Genomic DNA, 17,255 nt, shown 5'->3' on the forward strand with positions numbered 1-17,255 from the left:
TTATTGAGGGTTTTTAAATAAATGCCACCCTCATAATGCATATCATCATAATGCCTCAAATATGGGCAATAAAACCTCTCGGCAATCGAGCGCAGGATTGGGTTGGGGCTGGCCCACACCCGGCGCACCAGGGATGTGCATCGTTTGCGCATAGTTGTATAAAAGCAATCGACGCGCGCTTCAGCAAACATCCCTGATGCGCTACAGAAGCGGGGCAGCCCCACCAATACCCGGAACGCGTTGTTATATTGGACCCGGAGGGCCCCGTAGGCCCGCTGAGTGTAGTACGTCCATAAGCTGCACGTATACAGGGAGGTGCAATATGCTCTAAAAAGAGTTAATTTCACCTCCCTAGTACAGCGCGCAAACTTACGCGCAATCATGTTTGCCGTTACCGACAGGGCCCTCCGTTCGCGCTCGATATCCATGTTATCTTTTAAATCTGAGGTGACAACATGGCCTAAGTATTTAAAAGACATTACCCTTTCTAGAGGACTACCATTCAAATTGATGGGAGGTACCTTAGGTATTCGATAGCCGGTAGGCTCAAACACCATGTATTGGGTTTTATCCACATTGTACTTTAGCCCATGTTGGATGGCGTAGGTTTCGCATATACTTAAAAGTTTTCGCAAACCACGAGCCGATGCGCTCAACAAAACCATATCATCGGCGTAACTCAAATTTAGCATAAGAAAACACACTGTTCAAAAGGCGGACTTAATGCCATAAGGCGAACTTAATGCAAATAAACTTTATTTCTAGCTATTATTTATTTGTAACAACTAATTTACCATGATTCGCAATAAATTATTTATTTGATTTAAGGCATTCTCTATTAGATTCTCTATCAGTCAACAGTCAACCTTAAGACAAAGACTTAGCACCGTCTACAACTTATGTGAAGTTGTAGACGGTGCTAAAAAATGTGGTATAATATAGAATATAGATGATACAATTAGGTACCTACGTACGAACACAAGTGTGTACGTGTACGTACGTAAGAATGAAGGATTTTGCTTCCATAGAAAAATCAAATTTTGCGTTTTTTCTAAAGCCCGACCAGAAATATATATATGATCATTGTCAAGGCGGCGCTGGGGGCCTACCGCGAAAACCGAAATTCGCAAATTGCGGGGATCTTTCTCTTTTACTCTCACTAAGACGTAATTAGAGTGACAGAGAAAAATGCCTGCAATTGACGAATTTCGATTTTCCCGGTAGCCGCCCTGTTATTCTCTTGTATAGGGTGACGAAAGTATGAAAAATTTAATTCCAGTGAAATTCCGCAATATGGCGCGTGATCATATATTACTGGGCTAGAACTGCGAAAATCGAAGTTCGTCTATTGCGGGCATTTTTCTGTCACTCTAATTACGTCAGTGAGAGTAAAAGAGAAAGATCCCCGCAATTTGCGAAATTCGGTTTTCGCAGTAGGCCCACTGGTCAGGCTTTACTGTTAAAGTGTGTGTGTTGCCACTTGCCAGACTATCCTGAGACAATCTGGAAATTTAAAATGGAAATGGCGTGATTTCATTTTTAATTTCCCAAGAAGTAATATTTATCGTCGTGATATTTATTTTACATTCCATAATCATTAAATTCATGAATCAACATTATCCGCCACCTTTGATTCTTTAGTAGTTTAGGATTGGACATGCGCCGGATCGATTTCAAAGGTAGTGAATCAAAACAAAGAACTTGCAATCTGTCAAAATGTCGGTCAACGCTCAAGTACATTTGACCAAAAATGAAAACATTAAAATAAACGATAAAACTCTTAAACCCCTATTTTCCAAGCAAGCGGAGTGTTCATATGTGTCTTGTTATTGGTAGGAAATATACTTTTCTGGAGTATTTTGGTAATGTTTGGGTTGTTTGTCTGATATATTTTATTGTTGTTACAGCGAAGAAAATGTATGGAAATTGTGTCAAGATGTATCACTAAGAATACCGGAGGAGTTAGATCGGTGCTTTGTGGTATTTATATCCAACCCTTGCCGCACGGTGCCTCTCTGGAAACAAAGGGCTGGGCGCGAGGAAGATCGTCTCGTCATATGGGTGTGTGCAATTATTTGTGTCAAATTACTTTAAGTTGCGCATCGTGTGGAGGCGCGCCAGATAACTCTAAACGCCAAAGCCTACATTTTTGGTAATTACATATTTAGTAATTTTTGTAATTTTGCTCTAATCCTGAACTGGTTTTGGTTGTTTTACAGGACTATCATGTGATATTCTTGTACTCTTGGGACTGCAAGACTTGCCTTGTCTACGACCTGGACTCTGAATTGCCTTTTCCAACATTCTTTCATAAATATGTCACTGAGACATTTCGTACAGATCAGGTGTTAAAATCAGACTTTCACAGGTAAGCAATTAACAACACAACTGCACATGTTGGCTAAAATTTCAAACCTATTATCACCTGAAAAGAGAATTGTGACTGAAAAATATTTTTTTTAGATTCTTTCGTGTTGTGCCTGCAAAACAATTCCTGCAACACTTTGCATCTGATCGTCGCCACATGAAGAGACCTGATGGTTCATGGATTAAGCCCCCACCTCCTTATCCAGCCATCTGCACCTCAGGTGAAACATTATTATTAATGTATTTTAAGATTTAACCAGTAGACCAAGAGATGATTAAGATATAGTTTAAAAACTGATAATAAAATAAGAATTGTGTATTTTGTTGCTTGATTAAGTTATTTTAACTGGCTGTACTTTCCCAGAAAATGTTATGCAAACTTAAAGTCAGTTGTCATTATGAAAATGGTTAATCAGCATAATTTTTCAATTCATTTTTATTTATCAAGTAACATGACTCATACAATTTGTTAGTATACAATACAATATTAATTCTTATATCTAATGTTAGTATATAATTAATAAATTAAACATAATAAGGGCTGCAAGACACATGCATCTCACAGCAACGCCTCAAGTATGGACAGTCGAACCTGTCCGCAATTGAGCGCAGGATGGGGTTGGGGCTGCCCCGCACCCGGCGCACCAGGGATGAGCATCGCTTGCGTATGGTCGCATGAAAGCAATCCATACGCGCCTCCGCAAACATCCCAGATGCGCTACAGAAGCGGGGCAGCCCCACCAACACCCGAAACGCATTATTATATTGTATTCGGAGGGCTCCATAGGCTCTCTGCGTATAATACCTCCATAAGCTGCATGAGTATAAAGATGTACAAAAGGCTCTAAACAATGTGACTTTTACTTCTTTTGTACATCTAGCGAACTTACGGGCGATCATGTTAGCCCTCACAGATAGGGCCCTCCGTTCCCGCTCTATATCCATATTATCCTTCATATCAGATGTCACAATATGGCCTAAGTATTTAAAACTATTCACCCTCTCCAGTGATGAGCCATTTAATTGTATTGGAGGTACCTCCCCTATCCTGTATCCTCTCGGCTCAAACACCATGTATTGAGTTTTGGTGATATTATACCTCAGGCCATGCTCAGTCGCATACTTCTCACATACGAGAAGTAATTTGCGTAGTCCACAGGCCGACGCGCTGAGCAGAACCATGTCGTCTGCATAGCTTATATTATTAACACACACCGAGTCAATATGGCAGCCGACATGCATTCCGCACAGCGCCTCGAGAAGCCCATTTATATACAAGTTAAAGAGTGTGGGCGAGGATAACCCTCCCTGCCTCACACCACACTCCAACCTGTATGGACTCGAGAGAGTACCTGACCACCTTACGCAGTTGACCTGGTTTCCATACCAATACCTTAGAATACGCACTGTTTCCGGTGGTATGTTAGTGGCTCCTAATTTTTCCCACAAGATATTGTAGGAAACCAGGTCAAAAGCCTTAGATAAATCTAAGAAGCAAGCGTAAACCGGGGTTCTTCTATCTACATAGTACTTGACAGTGTGCTTAAGGCACAGTATAGCGCTTTCAGTGGATAAACCGGGTCTAAAACCAAACTGGTTATGATGAATACACACATACCTATTCAACTGCGCATTAAGAACACTGTCAAGAACTTTCGCCACTATAGTCGCAAGAGATATGGGTCTATAATTGCTAGAGTCCGATAGACCTCCCGTTTTACTCTTGACTACAGGTATAACAATGGTTTTCATTAAGTCCATAATGTTGGGATAGTGCAATACAGCATAAGGCACTAAGTCAAAAGATTTCAAAATTTAAACAATGTACAAGGAAAATGGACCTTACTGCATTTGTTACTTACATGCTATTGCACTATCCCTGATAATAAGGGGATAAAAGATATGATAAAGTCTTTGGAAGAGAACCTCACAGTGTTTAAGACTATTTTGTTTTTCTAAAAATAAGTGCATTAGTTAATTTCTACTTATAGTTTCCTGATAGTTGTTAACTACCTTTTACATTTGTTAATCTGAGTTATAATTTTTACTGTTTCCAGTGGCAACAAACAACCTAGATGAGTACATCAACATGGATATTGGATCAGGATTGGGCCAGGTTTTGAGTCTGACAGAATTTGTGAAACGGTTTTATAAGATAGAAAAGTAGTACAAATAAGAATCAGATGTGGTGCTTGCCTGCCTGAGAAAATCAGTAGCAAAATTTTATCATATGAATACATTTTGAATGTAACTATGAACATTGTAAGAAAATTACTACTCAGGCAGACAAAATCATTAGATAGTCAAATGGCGCATTTGTTAATTTAAAATTTTCCATGGCAGAGATCATGGTTTTAGTTGATTATGTTATAATAATCTTTGTTAATTATTTTGTTGTTCCTGTGATTATTATTTAATTGTTTATTATTTCAAAAACAATTTTTACCTAAACTCATTCTATAGCTTATCAATATACTGAGCACAGTGAATTTCAATTTTGCCCACCTATCACACAAAGAAGTGTCTTGCACAAGAAAACTATGAATAGCCACTAATTTCAAAGCCACTTATTGGTCAAATTTCTATGTACTATGTTAATTTGTCTTCGTTTTAACCTTTTATTTACATTCTATTCATTCAATTTAAAAATAGTGTATAACATAACACGCATAGGATTGTTGACCAATGAATAATTCTCTAATTATTGAATTGAAATATAACATAAATGTTATCAAATATTTCTATTCCTTCGAAGATAAGCTGATGTATTTAGATAGAACAATTCTAAAATAACTTAGTAGTTTTACAGAGATGCTAGTGCTTTACATCTCAATTTTATAAAAGCATGTAAGTAAGGTTAGGGGAACCTGTGCTAACATTGGTCAGCCCTCCAAATTTCAATCACCTATATATGTACTCAACAGTAATTTTGGTGGCTGATATCAGAAAGGTGGCTGATGTTAGGGCATGTTAGCTGACAAAATATTATATCATATGTCTGTAAAGTTAATTGTTCGTCTGTTTCGTTGAATTATGAAGAGTATATTTTATCTCTACCTCTTGTTCTCGTTTTGACTGAAAAAGTAATCCTTATTTACGGATTGTATGTTACCTTGAGTGATAAATTAAAGTTTAAGTAATTTATTATATGTAGTAGCGTTAATAGTCATGAAGTAGCTTTTGTATGTTGTTAAATCTATTGAATAATTTTTGTATCAACTTTTATACACTCTTTTTATCCTGCCCTAGCACCCTTAGCAGTTAATAAGAGAATAATCTCAAATATTGCATAGTGTAAGTTAAAAGTGAAACTGCTTATTGTTAAAAATATTTGCATAAGTGCATCAGGATAAGTGTTGTGTTATGTTACATAAATTTGTCTATTTTATGAACACATATGTTTAAGCATCGAGCGACATGTCATTGACATCAGACTTTGCAATTTGGCACTCTTGTACGTCGCAATTCCCTTGCTCATAAACTTTCGTCCTTTTAACCATATATTAAAAAAAAAACTTCGATCTGCCTGCCATTGATCAATTCTAAATCTTTTTGAGTCCATAGGGCGGGAGATATAAAAATAAAATACTTTATTACTTATACGTATTATTACATCTAAATAACTCTTTTCAACTTGGGCATAGGAAAAGCCCCTTCGTACTTGTATAACACTTAATAAACCTTAAGATATAAGCCTGTTAAATAGTCATCCTTGTTCTGATATGAAAGTGCTTGACGATGATACCTTTTACATAACAACTTGTAACTTTTAGGGCACTTTTACCTAGGGCTAATTTAAGCTAAGCTTAAGGTCATATGGTGTAGAGAAACAGTTTAATATTGCCCCATCTAATCTTATAATTATAACAGATTTACTGAACCATCTTTACAGTATGGGTAGGGTTGCCATCCGTCCGGGTTTCCCCGGATTTGTCCTAGTTTAGAGCCTTAGGCCGCCCGCGACACACGCACAACCTGTTTAAAAAAACCTGTTGATATGTCCAACCCAGGTTCTGGACTCTAAAATCCGGGGGTTTCACGCATCTTGTCCTGGTTTCCAAATTTAAGAGATGGCAACCCTAAGTATGGGGATTCCTAGTTCGTTTTCATCAGAAACGTTTTAAAAATCTATGCATGTTTGAAACTAGATTCAGAATTGAAAATAGCTAACTATGAGAACTGCTGTAAACGTGCCCTATAACATAACACACAAGGAAGTGTTTTCTGATAAATAAAGTTGTCAGGAAACTTCAAGTGTAGACAAGTGGCTATGTAATGGACCTTAGATTTGAGAGAAGTGAATATTTTCGCAAAAGCCCCTCTATATAACTTCCAATATAATAGTAAGATATTTAAAATTAAATATAAGAAGTATAGCACAAGTCTTTCATTGTTGTACTTTTAATATAATTAGACTTTGCATTTATTTAAAATATTTCTGCAGGGTTAACTATCTGTGTTCAAGTTTTACTAGTTTAAGTATATAAGTATTGGTCTTACCTTATTAGATGTGTTTCGATTGTTGCATTCTACAATATTTTCGGCCCTCGATATGCTTTTGTGGCTTATTTGTATACAAAATGTACTCAATTTTATTACAATTTACTGATCTAAAAATCTATTAATCTAGTCATAATTCCTCTTCTCTACTTTTAAGGATATATTGTTAACACTTTAAATAAGCACCTATATTATGAAGGCGTAGCTGGTGTAATAGTTGGGACCAATCTGACGACTGTGGTGGAACCCGTTGTGTAGAGAATCCAGTGCCGGGGGGTGTAACGTCCCACTGGTTACGCCTTTGACCTATAAACATTAACTAGAAACCAGTACATTGTAAAGACTGTTTACCTCCGTACAACTTTGCCTTTCTTTATAGGTTTTTTTTGTGATAGTTAGCAACAAGCTGCCTGATGGGAAGCGGTCATCGTCGCCTATGGACATAAACGTTACAGGAGCCACTGAAGCGTTGCTGACTCTTGAGAACCCTAAATACCCGCTTGAAGAAATACCCCAGGAGGCAACTCATTCCACATTCTGGGAAGAAACTAGCGAGATGCCCGCTTATTATTGGTGTGCTATGTATCTAAGCTTTGCTCCTTAGTTATAGATGTTGTCACTATTCCGATACTTTTTACTTGCGTCAAAAATACGTTTAAAAATTGTTTTTTTTTATTATATATTTTTGAGCACTGACTGTTAGCAAAAAGTTATTCATGGTTTTTAAATTAAGGTCCTGTATGAAATTTAAAAACCAATTTTCGCTAAATACAAAAACGCTAACAACCACAACAACAGTTCGAAGGAACGCAGAATTGTATGAAAGTTGACAGTCTTATATTAACTTGTTTCTACATTAACCCGCAATTATTGTTGTTATGAATTCAATCGATACCTTCCTTCTACGCCTTTAAAATTTTATCTATTGACTGACTGAGTGATAATTAAATTGTGCTTGTGCTTTTAATGTACCAAGTTACATGTTTTTATTTTAAGATTGCAAAAAATAAAACACCACACGCTGATCTTTATGGTTTTATTTACATAAAATTGACTACTAATGCTATGTAGGCATACAACAACAAGTATATAGGTAACAAAGAACAACTACATTTTTACAATTGCACTAAAGATAATTGGTATGATTTATTTGGCAGTTTTGCTATCATATATTAACCTAACTTCAACATACATTTCAGACCTCTCGTGCAACTCTTACTATCAAACATAACAGATCAGGTACTATGAGTACATAAGGGACAATTACATCCACACTTTCCGATATCGGGCCTGATAATAGTTTTCCGTTTCACGGAATATCATTTATTCATCAGCACGTCGTTAACAATATTTGAAATGTAAAAAACCGGGCAAGTGCGAGTCGGACTCGCCCACCGAGGGTTCCGTACTTTTTAGTATTTGAAATACATCATCTGTGAAAATTTCAACTGTCATCACGGTTCATGAGATACAGCCCGGTGACAGACGGACGGACAGTGGACTCTTAGTAATAGCGGGACCCTTTGGGTACGGAACCCTAAAAAATGGTTCATATGCAAAAAATATCAAACATTTAATTAATGGCAATTAGAGACAGTAATTTTTACATGTCAAATACTGTATAAATGTGCTGATATTTGGTGAAACGGAAAAATACTCTTACTCGGGTCCGTTTGCATGTGGATGTAATTGGCCCTATAAGGCTCAACCGCGAAAATCTAATTTTCGATATATATCTGCCTCTATCACTCGCATAGGTGTTGGATGGTTCGCGGTAGAGGTCGTTACCCGTTATTCATTACCGCGCGAAAACTGAGAATTCGGGAGTGATTCTTATATTAATAGGTCAATCGAGTGTATTTCGATTCCTCTGAACTCGCGTGCGGACTGCGCTATTTCTTGCCTATAGGCAAGGTATGAACATAACATGAATAAATTAACAACAATACGCTCTACTTGGTAAGGATCTCGGCACCATCCTCAGTGACTAGAACTGTGTGTTCCGCTTGAGCGCTCCTAGCCCCGTCTTCTGTGACCACCGTCCACCCATCAGGCAGTATCAATGTGTGCTTGCTACCGTGCGACAAAACGGGTTCGATTGTGAACGTCATACCTGGCCTCATTTGCCCGGGGTAGCGATTTACTGAAATTAGAAAAAAATAGGTAGCAACATTTATTTACCGTTTAGGTGGGATGGGAGATAATGCCAAAGTAGGATTAATATATTGATCTGTTCTTAATCAGTGGTCCCTGGAAGCACTTGAACTGGTCCTTGGCAAAAAAAAACCCGACAAAAGATATGCCAATTTAATGAATTTAATTTATTTTTTAATTTATTTATTATGTTTCCATAAAGGTTGAAATTCCATTGAAATATAGTGCACAAGTACGTCAGCTGCAGAGATAACTGACCCCTCTGCATAGAAATTTGTATGCAGGGGGATTAAAGTATCTTTTCAGCTGACTGTAGGTTCATTAGGCGGCACGAGATTATCCACTTACTTTACTCCAAAGAGCATATAATCACTACGTTTTAAGAGACGGGACTTCCATACTAGCGAGTGGAATCCCTTTGTTTCGCAAATCATTACCAAAATGTACGACAAAGAACTGTCAAAGAACCATAGTACCAACATAAGTAATTTAAATAGTGTAGTACGCTACACGCTTGCGTTTCTTATCGATATCGATAAAATGGGGAGGGTTGAAATATAGACTCTTGTCTACAAATTTTGTACTCGAAATCAAGTTAGGATCGATAGTCCACATTTAAGTTGTATGTTATATAGTGGATAGTTCTATGAGTGGACTAATACGTGGTCGAGCTTAATGTGGACTCGATTTTTTTTTAGAACACCTTGTTGTTCTTCACCACTAGGAAGGATCAAAGTAGCACTTTTTTTCCCTACTAGGAGGGATCACTTTTTTCCTCTTTTTGCATACTTCTTAGGTTAAATTATTTTATTTAATTACCATTAATTAAATTTATTTATTTATTTGTACCATAATAATTTCCTCATAGGTGATGTGAAAAGCAGTATTTTTTATTTTTATTTTTATTTTTATTTTATTTTGATAGGTACAATAACACAATGCAGGCAACAACATTTTAAAATATTCCATATATAAGTATCTTATACACTACCCACACCACGATTACAATTGTACACAACACAACCACGGAACAATTATTAAGCTAAATACAATTTTTCACTATAAAATCTTGTTATTAAAGGCAGTAAAGAATATAGTAAAATATAACAAACTGTTACGATAAGATATTTACTTACAATTTTGGGACAGCAAAACATTTTTGAACTTAGGTAAAGACACGTTCAAAATATCTAAATCAATATCTAAATTATTATATACACGACACATTCTAAAGACAGGCGCATTATTGGATACATTGTTATTAGAAACCATAGGCAAGGCAAACAATTCTAGATTCCGTGTTCTCTTATTGTTGGCTCTAAGTGAAACATAATCCATGAGATTACTGTCGAGACCACCATGCACAATTTTATGAAGTATGTCAATTTATCACGTGGTAGCAAAAATATTTCCACCTTAGGGTGGTATTCCACCTATCCAATTTCTTGGTCCAATGTCATTGCGTCTCACTCTGTCATTAATCAAAATGTGAGACGCAATACACATTGGACAAAGAAATTGCATAGGTGGAATACCACCCATAGGCGTTAACACTTGAATCCCTCACTACGCTAGGATTCTATTTTAGAATACCTCGTTACACTCAGATTGTAATTATAAAATCCTTCACTATTTTTTTTCTTAATTTTTTTTTATTAAAAGCACTATTTTCAAAATGATCTGCAGAGACATATATGTTTCAATAAATGTAACTTTTCTATGGGAAGATGTATCAGGTCTTCATTCCCAACAAATTTAACCCACTGCCTGCATCTGAAAACATACAGCCTTGGTTATGTACAGTTTATATTCCAAGTGTTTGCTAATGAGATGATCAACTGATTATTTAGCGCTAATATGCATCTATAAATCAAATCAAATATGTTAAATAATGACCATTAATGCATAGAGATGATAGATAATTTTACACTGAAAATCTTCGACGAATTAATTTTGTGTCATATTGCATGCAAGTTCTCAGGAAATTTCACATATTTTATTTAATTACTTACACTGATATACAAATAAACATACAATTATCGATAGTTTTAGTACATACCTAGTTCACAACTAAAAATAATATAAAATATCAAATTTTCGATGTTTTTAAAGCCTGCTGCACCAAAATAAGGTCAAAAGTATCTAAAGCAATACGTACCGGTCTTTATCCAAGAGAAATTTGGCCATAAAATTCCTTTTTTCGTGATTTTCTCGAGTGGCTCGCTTGCCACATATTTCACACTTAGTAAACCGTTTTCTCGGTGGCATTGTAACAAACTCGTTCTTTACTCTGATCACGGTTCACTATTTTCGCTATTTTCACTAAATAATAAAGAAATTGCACGAAATACCCAAACAAAACATTGAAGCCTTCATAACAAACAAAACAATTAGGCTGACAGTTGACTTGATGTAAACTTGACAGAATAAATAGCACTGACGTTTTATTTTTCTTCGTTGGCAAAGATTTGCGAAACAAGTTCCATACAAAACTTATTTTGTTCCTAGTTGCGTCAGCCTGCTTTACTCTTTGAGATTATCACTGATCGGACATACTGTCAATTTGACATACGACTGTCATGCACCAGTGTCACCACTATTCCCTTGCAATTAAGTTCAATTTCCCAATACTTATTGCCCACAATTAGCCCAAGTTACAAATATGAAGATACGTGATGCGATAAAAAAGGTAGGATATGTTTTAGATTTAGTAAGCACATTATTTAAAATCAAAGATAAAGCACGTCCACCTCTTCCTATTAAGACGAAAGTGGACGACCAGCGCGAAATCACCTTTTCATACAAACGTAGTCCTCATTTTCCTCGCTGGATATCAACAATATTGAAACTCTTTTGATATAATTTGTTGTATATCGACCACAGTTTTTTTTTCAAATTTTTAATTAATGTAAGAGTTAGGAGTTTTGAAAAATTTGTATGAAAACTGTTTTTCGCTCGTAATTTTTACAGAAATCTGAAAAAGTCAAATGTAGGGGCATAGCTATTGTTAATATACATCAAATTATGTAAAAATATTTTCCATAATGTCAATATCCAGAGAGGAAAGTGGGGGACTACGTTTGTATGGCGAAGTGGTCGTCCCCTTTCCTCTTAATCAAATGTTGCCAGAAACAAACGAATGAGTTATATCTTATCGATTGCGCGATACTCGTGATGTTTGTTGCACGAAACAAGAGAGGGATGTGAACATGTTCTGTAATAACATTTTACAGTGGTAAGCAGAAGATGGTAATAATACAAGGTACCCGTGAGCATTGCGAGACATTTTAACTAAGCATTCCTGGTAATATTTAGAAACTAAAATGTCATATAACATTTTCTGGATTAGGCCTAGTTTCAGAGATAATTAAATGTTTTTCGAAATCATTCTTTCACCATTAGTCGGTACAAAACCAATTTTGACTGCGGTATTGCCACTTTGAGGTCTAGTCTGGACATACCTATTGATTGACATCGAAAAATTAAAAAAATGTATTCGAGAGGCTTCAAATTTAAAAAAAAGTATAGGTAATTTTAGGTTATGTGTTTATCAATAAAAATTACGTTTTATGTACAGGAGTGTTCAAAAAAAGGGAAAAAAAAAATTTTTTTTTTTATGTCGAATTTCACAAAATGTCTCATAACATTTTTTGCTTCTGTTGCCATCAGGAATGCACCGTTAAAATCTCTCGCAATGCTCACCGGCACCTTGTATACCTAATGATTGACAGTATTAGGCGGGAGCAAAAAAGAATCTGACCCAAAAAAACGGTCATAAATTTAAGAGGTGTAACATCTAAAATTGTTTTGTTTAAAAGCAGAGCTAGATGGCGCTATACGGCGCGTTTTGTGGTAACTGAAAAAATTAAGTCCAAATATACATATGTCCTACTTACATGTGTGGTAAATGTCTGGGGGGCCATGGAAATATTGGCCAATACCGTGGCCTATGAAAGCTGGCAGCACTGTTAGCCCATTTCTTTTCGAATGTCTAAATATCGATGCCCCTATTTCGCTAAATGGTACCTCTGGACCACAGGTTTTGATTGCCTGTAAAGTAAATATAATCGTCTTTATAAATTATTTTATTTCTTGCATGTCGGGAATCGTGGGGGTATTATACTAGCGACAGCAAATCAGAACCTTCAATAGTGGATGACGAGGGCTTTCAATGAAATACGATGTTCAACTCGCAGTCTTTACTGGACAAGACTGATAACAAATCATAGCACACGTTACATTTCTTATCATCAGCCAGTAGCGAGATTCCGTTCTGGCGTGGTTCTGGCAATCACACCATAGAAGTCAAATATATTAACTATATATAAGCAACTTACAATATTGAGGCACTCTTCCGTAATACTGATAAGCTCTAATCCTCGATCATCTACTTTTCCAACAGGAAAGGTATTAGAACAGTCTCCATGGAACCCTTTGAAGAAAACCTAGGAAATAGTTATTTGTTTTACAAGGGGGCAAAGTTGTTGTCGTGCTTTGATACCTGAGCAAGCGAAAGATTCCAAAATTTAACCACAAGCGTAGCGAGTGGGTCGAAAAGTAGAATCTTAAGCGTTGCGAGGGTTTCAAGGCACGCGGGTTAATCAAACGTTGTCACCGAGTGAAACACAAAATTGTTCACCATACTAACGCAAGGAAAATACTAACTGTAAAATTTCAACAAAATCAAACCAAATCAAATTAAAATTAATGTTATTAAATATTTATCATTCAAACTCATCATTTAAAAGTCAATTCTACCAGCCAACATAAGAAAACAACTCAAAATTAGCATTGATTACTTTGCCACACATGTGGGTAAATGCAACTTTTCTCATCAGTGTTGGAAATAGGTACTAATAGAGCCATACCAGCTGGTGTGGTGAAAAAAAAAATTAACCTTTAATACATGTGATTTCGTTTACATTGTGTCTTACTTAGTCTCATAATAACAGAAAGAGATGGATAAGTTGCGAGGCGAATTTAGTGAGCCCTATTAATGTCATAATCATAATGCCGTTAAATCACGCTACTATAAATGACTCGTACCAGGTTAAAGTGAATTTCAAGTAAGTTTACATAAGGCTCACTTTCAGTTACTGCTCAAGCAGATATGAATCATTATGGTTATTTGAATTATTTATTCACATCACAGTGGTATTATTAATGTAAATGTTTGCTTAGCTTAAATAAGTTTAAATAATTCAATGAAACACCTCGGGAGGGAACGCCTTACTGAACACTATGGCCTTAATTAGGATAAATGCAGTAACTAAAACGAAACTCATTCAATTATATACCTAATTAAAATACGATAAGGTACACTATTGAATGCATTTCTGCTAACTATGGCCGAGCACCCAATTTAATTTCATTGAGATCATACTTACTGTTATATCGACATTGATGATGTCACCATCCTGTAATGGTCTCAGGTCGGGTATGCCATGTACCGCTACATTGTTCACAGACGTGCATACGCTTTTTGGAAACCCTTTATAATGCAGTGGGGATGGATATGCTCCAGCTTCCACTGTTAACTTGTGTACCAATCCATCAATTTCGTCAGTAGTTATTCCTGGCTGAAAGTTTATAGTAAATTTAGTCAACGCATTCACTGCCTGCGCGAGCTACGCGCCACGTTCGTAGGCCATAGTGTGGGTTTTTCGCTTTGTAGCGAAAAGCGCCGAAGAACAGACCCTGCCCAGCGAGTTGCTGGCAGTCAATGTTTAAAATAATTGAACATTCAGAACTGAGCATGTGTCTAGTGAATATTGTTCATTAACATTATTGGTATAGGTGTATACATAGTGGAAAAATAATAATTACACTAAAAAGCAGTGGCGGAGGCATTTATCATAATACATATTAGATAAGCTGACTACTTTGGCTTGCTTTATATACCCTTAGATGTACTATAGAAAATTATTTCACTGTAGGTAAGTTGGTAAGAATCAATACCCTATTAATGCGTTTTAAACTGCTAAAAATAAAGTGGGGCTAAAGGAAATGGTCCCACGGAATAGAATGTTAGCTTTTAATTAACCTATAAGTAGGTAAAAAAAGTATTAGTGAAAATGTTTGAAATTAATAATATTATATTAGGTTTGTATTTGTAGACACTCTTTTTTTCTAAAGCTAAGAAGTTTTATTTTCCACTTGAAATTTAATTTTCAGTGTCTAGTAATTTCAACCACATGCTAATAATAGGCTTTACTTAAGTTTTTTTACCTATACCAGGAGTTCCCAATCTTTTTGAGTCTGCGGTGCACTTGCAAGTTTAAAATTGAATAGGTACATGGTGAGGAGGATTACCTCATGGTGCCCCACTTCACTGTCTATGGCACACAGTTTGGGAACCCCTGACCTATACATTTACACAAGTAATTTTACACATTTATACAAGTAATTTTAGACTAACATAGATATTCTTCTGAACATGAGATAATATATTAGCAGCCAATTTGCAACTTCTCCTCATTCCCCGTAATTGATTGACATCTTTAACTTCCGCTTGGTCTGGTAACACCATTGGCTGTTTCTGTAACACATACTCTGGCTTCTCAATATGGTCTGGGACTGTTCTGCTTGGAGTTGTCTCAACAGGATATACCTTTTCATATACTCCGAATCTTAATCTGAAATTATTTGTTGATTTTAATTTAACAATTATAACATTGTGTTGGACATCCTTTGTGACACCAGAATAGGTCTCAAGAGATCTGAACCGTGCAGAGTGGAGAGCCTTGGTGCACAAATTAGTGACCTTAGGTGGTCACAAGGAAAAAAATTAGAAAGAAGAATAATTGTAAGTAATTATGTACTTTATAGAATTATTTTATAAATGTAACTAATGCCTTTAAACACGCAATTGTTGTTATTCTATTTATATATTTCGGGGATCTCATATACAACTAACGATTTCGATGAAATTTGCTATATAAGGGTTTTCGGGGGCAAAGAATCGATCTAGCTAGGCCTTACCTCAGGAAAATGCGCATTTTTGAGTTTTTATTTGTGTTTCAAGCAAAGTTTGGTCATCCAGATATTTATTCAATAACACATAATTGTGTGATCATATTTTCTTGAAAATTGGCGAGTTATATACTCAGAAATAAGAGTACTTTTGATGTAAATGTAAAAATGTTATAAAGTTATGAAACATAACAGTGATAAAAGAAAAAACACAAAATAACAACAACATGCAAACTAACAGTGCTATAAGTCAAATTAATTGTTAGTCAATATACTTACAAAAGCTGCTTTTGGAGTCTTGGATTAAGTGCTTTAGGTACTCGCATTGTTGTGTTGTGGCGGCTTTAGACCCACGTCTGTCTTCCTTTTTCTAAACTAATACTAACTAAAACAAGCTTTTCTACAGAATAAACAGCTGTTTAAGGTCTAAACTAAATCAAACAAAATGTGCAATGAAATCCTTTCCCTGATTTAGCGAGGGATAAATATTACGCCACTCCAAAATCGCTTACACATTGGTCTTCCAGAATTGGCTCAGAGAACCAATTATTTTTCGGGGTAATTCCATGCTTTTACTTTCAAATCAATTCAAAATAAGAGTGACTTTTATTCATAAAGATGTAATTAAGGTATTATTAACAAAGATAAATACAAAATTCAATTATGCAATTCAAATCTAGTTCCCCTTTGGTGACATTTCCGTGACGATGACAACATTGACAACACAACACCGCTTATATTGTATGTCTATGAACACCGCCGATCGATCAGCTGTTAACATCCATTTGAGTCATTTTTAAAAACTTCTTTTTGCTGCGCCCTATCAGGGTCCACGTACTGTACACCTAGCATTAAGTTGTATGTGTTTTGTACTTGGTTGCAAATAAATAAATTGAAATTGAAATTGAATGTCATAAAAAACTTCCCTTTTGTGTACATACTGCTTTATATGGCAATCAAAAGCTGTAACAGAGGGGCATACCGGACCGCGTCCTTGTCCGGTCCGAGGCCTGTTCGTTCGTGTCTAAGGTAGTCCGCTGTACATCTGTTAAAGACTCAGGTATAAGGTGAGTATTATATTCTTTGGGTATAAGAAGTGAGAGCAAGAAAGTCATTTTGACCGGATGAAGTACGCGGTCCTGGGGGCCTACCGCGAACACTGAAATTCGCAAATTGTGGGTATCTTTCTCTTTTTCTTTCACTAAGACGTAATTAGAGTGTCAGAGAAAAATGCCCGCAATTGAGGCGGTTATAGCCCTGTA

The 17,255-nt window shown here is 36.1% G+C and overlaps 2 protein-coding genes across 3 annotated transcripts; one reads left to right on the forward strand and one right to left on the reverse strand.

Moving 5' to 3' along the window:
* Positions 1–1,685: 1,685 nt before the first annotated feature.
* LOC133519136 (protein N-terminal glutamine amidohydrolase) lies at positions 1,686–7,892 on the forward strand. Its single transcript, XM_061853084.1, has 5 exons — positions 1,686–1,832; positions 1,908–2,061; positions 2,220–2,368; positions 2,464–2,588; positions 4,425–7,892. The coding sequence occupies exons 1-5, from the start codon at positions 1,717–1,719 to the stop codon at positions 4,532–4,534; spliced, it is 654 nt and encodes a 217-aa protein (XP_061709068.1). The 5' UTR covers positions 1,686–1,716; the 3' UTR covers positions 4,535–7,892.
* Positions 7,889–16,731, reverse strand: LOC133519135 (methionine aminopeptidase 1D, mitochondrial). 2 transcript variants are annotated; one of them, XM_061853082.1, is made up of 6 exons: positions 16,506–16,731; positions 15,440–15,656; positions 14,409–14,600; positions 13,359–13,466; positions 12,918–13,071; positions 7,889–9,010 (listed from the first exon to the last, which is right to left on the reverse strand). In XM_061853082.1, exons 1-6 carry the CDS (start codon positions 16,559–16,561, stop codon positions 8,820–8,822), a joined length of 918 nt encoding a protein of 305 aa, XP_061709066.1. In that variant the 5' UTR covers positions 16,562–16,731; the 3' UTR covers positions 7,889–8,819. The 2 variants fall into 2 exon arrangements, with proteins under 2 accessions (XP_061709066.1, XP_061709067.1); XM_061853083.1 differs by lacking the exon at positions 16,506–16,731 and adding an exon at positions 16,273–16,499.
* Positions 16,732–17,255: the final 524 nt, after the last annotated feature.

The sequence above is a fragment of the Cydia pomonella genome, chromosome 6 (genome assembly GCF_033807575.1).
Source record: "Cydia pomonella isolate Wapato2018A chromosome 6, ilCydPomo1, whole genome shotgun sequence".
In the NCBI taxonomy this organism is placed as follows: domain Eukaryota; kingdom Metazoa; phylum Arthropoda; class Insecta; order Lepidoptera; family Tortricidae; genus Cydia; species Cydia pomonella.

Coding starts and splice junctions, on each gene's coding strand:
- LOC133519135 (XM_061853082.1), bottom strand. CDS start 16,561: ATGGAATTACCCCGAAAAATAATTGGTTCTCTGAGCCAATTCTGGAAG. Junction 14,601..15,439: donor ATGTTCAGAAGAATATCTAT/GTTAGTCTAAAA, acceptor ATAAACTTTCAG/CCAGGAATAACTACTGACGA. Junction 13,467..14,408: donor TCATCAATGTCGATATAACA/GTAAGTATGATC, acceptor ACTATTTCCTAG/GTTTTCTTCAAAGGGTTCCA.
- LOC133519136 (XM_061853084.1), top strand. CDS start 1,717: ATGTCGGTCAACGCTCAAGTACATTTGACCAAAAATGAAAACATTAAA. Junction 1,833..1,907: donor TCATATGTGTCTTGTTATTG/GTAGGAAATATA, acceptor TTGTTGTTACAG/CGAAGAAAATGTATGGAAAT. Junction 2,369..2,463: donor TTAAAATCAGACTTTCACAG/GTAAGCAATTAA, acceptor TATTTTTTTTAG/ATTCTTTCGTGTTGTGCCTG.